The 7604-nt window shown below is 34.9% G+C and overlaps 1 protein-coding gene across 2 annotated transcripts; it reads left to right on the top strand.

The window, feature by feature from the left end:
- Positions 1-386: 386 nt before the first annotated feature.
- Positions 387-6471, top strand: LOC112527802. Of its 2 annotated transcripts, none has more exons than XM_025138610.1 (9): positions 387-576; positions 1612-2236; positions 2418-2938; positions 4437-4487; positions 4556-4663; positions 4781-4876; positions 4973-5071; positions 5279-5338; positions 6030-6471. In XM_025138610.1, exons 2-9 carry the CDS (start codon positions 1684-1686, stop codon positions 6093-6095), a joined length of 1554 nt encoding a protein of 517 aa, XP_024994378.1. In that variant the 5' UTR covers positions 387-576; positions 1612-1683; the 3' UTR covers positions 6096-6471. The 2 variants fall into 2 exon arrangements, with proteins under 2 accessions (XP_024994378.1, XP_024994379.1); XM_025138611.1 differs by lacking the exon at positions 387-576 and adding an exon at positions 1350-1415.
- Positions 6472-7604: the final 1133 nt, after the last annotated feature.

Here is a 7604-nt window from a genome sequence, read left to right as displayed (position 1 = left end):
GTTCTTACCCGGTAAAATTTTTGACCCTTGTCATGTTCATCCAGTAAGGAAAGTTACCTGGTAAGCACTTTCCGGGTAAACATTTAGTAAATGGCCCCTAAAATTGTTCTTCATTTAGTTGAACTTAACAGGAAAAGTTAATGATTGTTAAGAGGAGGGACCAAAACAGTTATAAAATATCAAACATGAGGGATCAAATCCGAGTTTCTAATGTTAAATGTTATGTGTTAAATCGACAAACGTTATAAACCAAAACTGAAGTTTAGTCTCTAAATTTTTGATCTATTAATTTTAACATTTTGCATCTCATTAAAAATTAAATCCAACGTAGCCAAAACCCTAGACATTTCCCCCATCCGGCTTCAACCTCACCAGTCTACTACCGGGTACCTCCTTCAACCTCTCGTCATTTCATCACCTTCATAGGTTCGACTTTTGCTTCGACTTCCATTCTTTTATGCCTTTCAATCTTCAATCTGCTTCTCGTGCTGTTCAATTACATTGAAACCTTTGAAACCCTAATCCCAAATAACAAGAATAGGGGAGATGCTACTTATAACTGCCTGAGACGGCTAGGTATGTCCCAGAAACTTGATTTTGAGGTGATAATTTACAAATCAGTTATCAATATGCATGGATTTGTTTTGTTGTTGTGGTCACAGTGCAGAAATGAAGCTATCGGGAACCCAAAGCGTGATTTTTGTCCACATTATAGTTTTTAATCTCCATTTCTTCGATTTGCTTGTGCGTTATGCTGCCACCATGGTACTGCATGAATGCTTGATGATTTTTACCACTGTTATGTGATAATCTTACTTGTTCGATTTGATTAGTGATTAGTATTGTTTCTAACGAAAAAAACAACTTGTTGACCCTGGATTTGCCACCGGGATAATGCATTCAAGATGTTCTTTAAATTCGTTTCCAGAGAAAAAAAAAACATGTGTTTTATCTAGACCATTATTCAAAGCTAGTATTCTGTTAGACTCTTGACCTGTTACCTTGAATTGGATTATGCAATCTCATGCCCAATTTAAGTTATGTTTGGTTTTTATCACATGTACTTGATTAATTAAAGAATCCCTGATGATCCAAAGTTTAAACATGACCGGGAATCGGTGGTTGATGTGTTGATCAGACTATTGGTGTTCACTTGTACCATATATAATATTTTATGTCTTGTTTAGTTCGTTTAATTTATTTTGTAGTTGAAGTTGATTTCTAAAACGTGACAGATTCTTGGTTCGTACTTGATGGTTTGCATATTTTATTTTCATTTGGAATTTAAAGCAGGCATTCAATTCTTAACGGCAGAAGTATTTTGATTTTTATTTAAAGCATGGAACTGGATCGAAATATGTCTGCTGAGATTTGAATTTGGTTCCAAAAAACTGGAACTGGTCGGAGGTGTTTTGGTTCGTGCCTTTCGTCTAAATCAAACAAATTGAATTGTGTACCCCCCTAAGCACCACCACAGACATTTTATTTGTGCCTTTCTATTCTTAACATGGTCAACTTTGCAGTATAACAGAACTGGTTTTTCTGTTTACAAACATATAGCCTTAGTCTGTACTCCTTCTGCCAGGCATACTGAACGAAATTTCTTTGCAGGCACCACCATAACACATGTGCCTAGTATGGACCTGACACAGTAAAAATAGTGTTCCTGTAGTTGACAGAATAATGTCTACGATCAACATTATGAGCAAATCACGAGTGTCCAAAGCAATTCTCAGCCGGTTGACACCTACTTATTCTTTTTCTCGATCTTTTTCTGCATCACAACCATGGCAGCGTGTTCTCCCCAGCCAAACAGGGGAATTGAGTATGAATCACATAGGATCTTCCCTTCCTCGGAATTGGAATAGACTATTCTCATCCATAGCTCCCTCCTTTGCCACCGGTGATAGAATCGTCCGTGAGCTCTTAGCCCAAGTCGAGAGGGAAAAGCAGAGGGAGAGAGAGCAGAGAAAAAAGGCAGGGTTGGGTACGGCTGATATAGACGCCGAAGATGATGAGGATTACATGGGAGTTGGTCCCCTAATTGAGAAACTGGAGAAGGAGAATCTCAAGCATGTTGACCCTCGTATCCTTAACATGAGGGAGGAGCCCACTGATTCAGAAAGTGAAGAAGATGACCATAGATTCACTTATGAAGCCATTCAACAACGACAAGAAATATTGCAGAAGAAATTAAATCGTTATGAAGAGCTTCTTAAGAATTTTAATGAGTCGGGTATGTATGTTCGTTTGCCTTTTTGTGTACTAGAGTCATATTTATGCAAAGGTGCTTTTATTTTCTTAGCTTGTAGCACTTTCTGTTTTTACACATGTTCCATTACTTTTAGTCATCACATTCCTGTTAATAAGACTATGCTGAAAGTTTTTTTTTTTATGGCAATACTCTCGTTGATCAGATAATATTGATGAATTTTTCAAGTGGATGAATAAAGTTGACAAATTTGAGGAGAAACATTTAAACCCCCGATCTGAGTATCGTGTTATTGGTGATTTGATGAACCGGCTGAAAGAAGCCACCGGCAAGGATAAATTTCTTCTCCAACACAAGCTGAATAGGGCTATTAGATTAGTTAAGTGGAAGGAAGCCTACGATCCTAATAATCCTGCCAATTATGGAATCATTCAAAACATGCAGTCGCAGCATGATCCTTCTGAAGATTCTGATGCTGAAAAGGAAAGGCAATTGATAAAAGGTGCATTGGATGAGGACGACGAGGAAGAATTTGATGACATGAAGGAACATGATGATATTCTGTTAGAGAAGATAAATGTCATTGACCGGAAGCTTGAGGAGAAGCTAGCACTGTTGGATCACACTTTTGGAAGAAAGGGCAAGGTATTGGAGGAGGAGATAAGAGATCTTGCTGAGGAGAGGAACTCATTGACTGAGAAGAAAAGAAGACCTCTTTATAGAAAAGTAAGCGTGTTACCCTTGAGTTAATTATCCACTAATACTAGATACATAGTTTGGTTGGTACCAACTTTCTTCCTTCTCTATGCTTATTTTTCTCCATTATTAAAATTTGCTAGTTTTGGCATGCTGATAGATGTGAGATCCCTTTTGGCCCTTCTGTTAGAATAACTCTCCTAACTGATATATAAACTAAATGGTGAAGAAACTTCTTCATTGCTCAAGATTGTAAGTTTGTAATGAACAGCAGGACCTTATGCTTCTGGTTAACTTATTGCCGTACATATCTCATTTAATTTCTGGTGGACATAATAATAGAGTGGAGCGGGTTGGGGTGGATTAAGAGTGGAATTATGTGAAGCTTTTTTTGTACCATATAAGAGAACAGTTTGAAGCTTTCTAAATGATGAAATGTTAGTTTAAGTTTGTAATATCCAAAGTAGAAATTCCATCATTAGCTTTAGGATTATGTGAGTAATACATTAAATGCTGAAACCTCACTGTCTAATATTGTGCACGTCCAGCACCGGTCTAGTATATACTCTGTCAGGTTTGTCTTTTAATGCAGTGTAAACAAACATATTTACAGTTAAGCTGGATTAGACTTCTTATGCTTTGCCATTATGCAAATTGATAAAATCTCATCAATGAACATCTTTATGGTTGATAGAGTATGCTATTAAAAGTTTTACTATCACTTCTAGAAATGGTAGTCTTTATTATTGTGTGTATTCTTAGGTGATAGGCAATATGCTGTTAAAATCGTGATATATCGCCGATATATCGGATATCGGTCTCTGGGAAAATATCGGCGGTGACATATCGGTCCCGATAATATCGCCAATATTTACTGATATTTTGATGGAAACATTGGTCCGATATACCGATTTTCTACAAGGCAAATGTTTGAGATTTTTTATTACATGTTAGGCTTAGTTTTTTGGGCCTCTTTATTTGGTCAACCAGTCAACACATATATTAGGTCTCACGCTTCTTCTCTTCTCAATTCTCATAGTTCATGCTTCTTCTCTTCTCGGTTCTTTCATAGTTCACGCGTCTTCTCTTCTCGGTTCTTTCATAGTTCACGCTTCTTCTCTTCTCGGTCCTATTTTGTTTTGTGAGACTTGTTTATGTGATGTTTTAATTTTGAAACTATATTTTTAAACTCTAGTTAATGCATATGATATGTTCATGGATGCATACACACAGATATAAGAAGACAAGTGTCCAAGAACATTCTTTTTAAGCTTATTGCCCCTAATGATGAATGGGTTGTAAATGTGCATGTAACTTTCTCTTTATGCATGTGAAAATATACAATCTTCAACCTTCTTTACCATATTGCTAGTATTCTTTCACGTATGTTTATTGAATTTGCTCACCATGTGGGACTTTGTGCATAAAAAATTAAATTCCTCTCGTCTATACACACACACAACATATATATATATATATATATGTATTATAATATGTTATATCTAAGGTTCATTTTGTTTAATGGCAGGGTTTTGATGTGAAACTCATTGATGTTAATAGGACATGTAAAGTTACAAAGGTAAAAAGACATGTTAAAATTATTTGTGACGCGTGGAAGGCGTTTACAATTGTGATTCTTTTGTATAGGGAGGTCAATTGATTAAGTACACCGTAATGCTTGCTTGTGGGAACTATCATGGCGTCATTGGTTTTGCTAAGGCAAAAGGCCCAGCAGTTCCCATTGCGTGTCAGAAGGTAATTTGAATGAATTTGATCAATTATAATGCCGTAATGTAGCAATCATGTAGGATCTGTTTGTGTCATCTGATGTCTGTCTTGCTGTTTTTTTGTATCACATTGATTTCACAATAGGCTCAAGAGAAATGCTTTCAAAACCTTCATTATGTGGAACGACATGAAGAACATACGATTGCACATGCCATTCAGACTTCTTATAAGAAAACCAAGGTTTGCAATGATATTGCCATCTTCCCTCTCTGACCAACCTTGAGAAATGGAAATTAGAAACAAATGTGTTTGTTTTATGCATTTCTTCTCTTTTAGGTTTATCTTTGGCCTGGGCCGACTCAAGGTGGCATGAAGGCCGGCAGAACCGTCCAAACCATCTTAAATCTTGCTGGATTAAAGAATGTCAAATCTAAGGTAATACAACTCAATTCTCATTCATACTCGTTATATGAACATTTTTTTCAGGTCTTCTCAGAAACAACTTCTCTGTCTTTTGAGACAGGGGTAAAGTTTGCTTACATTTTACCCCTCTCAGACCCTCCGGATGGGAGATTATGGGTTTGTTTGGTTTTGCTGGTTCTATGAACAAGATCTCAGGAGTTGTAACCTTTGGTATTTTAGGTTGTTGGGTCGAGAAATCCACATAACACAGTGAAAGCTCTTTTCAAGGCCCTGAATGCGGTAAGTAGCATACACACACATATGTATGGTCAGGTTCAAGGAAAAACTGCAAAAAATGAAAAACGGAGGAACACCCTTGTAACTTTCATCTGGATGATATGCACATGTGCATGAAAATCATTTATAAGCAATTTGTCCGGTATGCACACGTGCATAAAAAACAAGAAACAACTTCAATTACTTGTGCACTTGTATGCACGTGGGCATACTGTCCAGATAAATGGTTACTATGTGTTCCTCAATTTTTTTATTTTTTGGGGGTATATTTCAAATGCAACCATGTCCATTTGTACAACCAATGCAACCCAATTAATTGAGATATTTATAGAAATGATGAGAGTTCATTTATTATGATTTGAATATTTATGGAAGATGAATAGGGTTCATTAATTATGATCAATACTTTATATTAGGAAACAATCAAAACTTTCATGAAATCACATATTCATCAAATTAAATGGACAATTGAGATTGAGTTGTATTGGTTGTACAAATATAAAGGGTTGTATAATAACCCACCTCTCTCTCTCTCTCTCTCTATATATATATATATATATATATATATATATATATATATATCTATATCTGCAACACATAGCATCCATTTGGGGTGCCCTCTTTTAAGGATCTCCAAAACTACAAGATATGATGGACTTCTATTTAAGACTGTTTTGGTTCATCATCTTTCCAGATAGAAACTCCCAAAGATGTGCAAGAGAAGTTTGGGCGGATTGTGGTGGAATCATATTTGCTATGAGTCGAAATTCGAGAAACATTAGTGTGTTTGCTAGCCATGGATGATTTTGGACCGATGAAAACCACGACAAGAGACCATTGGCAAAATGAATAAAGTTGACGTCGTCTTTTCCTTCATGTTCGTTTCCGACCTTATAACCGTTAGACGATGAACTGACCCGTGACAGGTGTTTCAACAAGTTCTTGGTTTGATTATGCACCTGTTTAGTCCCTAGTTTGGATTGGAGGGAGGCGAGCGGGGTATATATACATATAACTATATGTATGTCCTCTCTTTACGTTGCTCGGCTGTGTGTGCTCATCGATTCGAGAGCTGGAATTTTACGTATGCATAACACATGAGTTTTACATCGTTAATTTATAGTTTTTCATCATCATTTTAAGACCGCTGAGCTCTCTATTTTGACCATCAATTAAGCCTTTATATTTTTCGAGTTTGCTGAAAAACCTCGTTTGGTTAGCTTTTGAAAAGTTATTTCAAGAGGTGTTTTATTAAAATTATCAAGAATCATAGCAGTTTTTTTATTAACGTAAATATCCAAGCTGCTATGCGAGCCGATTAATCCTAGAGCAACCACCCGTTTCGTGGGTTGTCTGGAGTCACCGTATCTGAACTTCCGTGGCCGCAAAAGAATTTTTATTTTTCATTGGATTTGTTTTACATAATTTTTATTATTAAACATTTGACAAAAACTATTAAAAACCATTTTTTATGCATGAAGTATTGTATATTGATGTATATTACTTAAAATTTCAAGATTATAAGTAAATTATACACAAGTACAACTTATTAAAGCTTCACATTTAAATTCGTGTAATTAACTGTGGGTAAATATAATCAAATAGATGATAAACATCTCATTTTGAAATATAAAGAATTTAAAATATAATTAGGATAATTATCGAGTTCTAACAAAATAATTAATTATTATTTTTATAAAAAAATTATATTATTAAACCAAATATAAATTACTTCGTTATTGAACCTAAGTTAAATTATAATTAAAAAATTGAATTAAAATTTACACAAAAAACGATGAATTTTAAATAGTTAATTTGATATTAAAATCGATATATTTTTGTCAATTTTTTATGATATCTTCAAATTTATATTTTATTAAAAAATAAAAACGTTATCGTTTTTTTAAAATCATATAAGACCATATTATAACATCGACTGAAATAAAAAATAAAATAAAATATTAAAATCAAGATATATCTCGTTGCATTACACGAGTATATACAAATATTTAAACTCATTAATTGCTTTGAGTGGAGAGGGATCTGGTTTACATAACTATCATTCATATATTTTTATGTTTATTTAAAATAAGAGGTTATGAGGTCTCAAGTAGGGGTGCTCACGGTCCGGGTTGATTGGTTTGAAGCCGTTTTAACAACTCAACCCAATGTTGGCGGTTTGAAAATTTTAAACCCAACCCAACCCAACTCGTTCGGGTTGACCGGGTTGTGTTTAAACAATGTAATATCACATAAAAATAAAAGAAAC

This window comes from Cynara cardunculus, assembly GCF_001531365.2.
Source record: "Cynara cardunculus var. scolymus isolate 2C chromosome LG 15, CcrdV1, whole genome shotgun sequence".
NCBI classification, from domain to species: Eukaryota; Viridiplantae; Streptophyta; class Magnoliopsida; order Asterales; family Asteraceae; genus Cynara; species Cynara cardunculus.
Note: the sequence above shows the minus strand (reverse complement) of the source record. Positions and strands in the feature narration are given on the sequence as shown.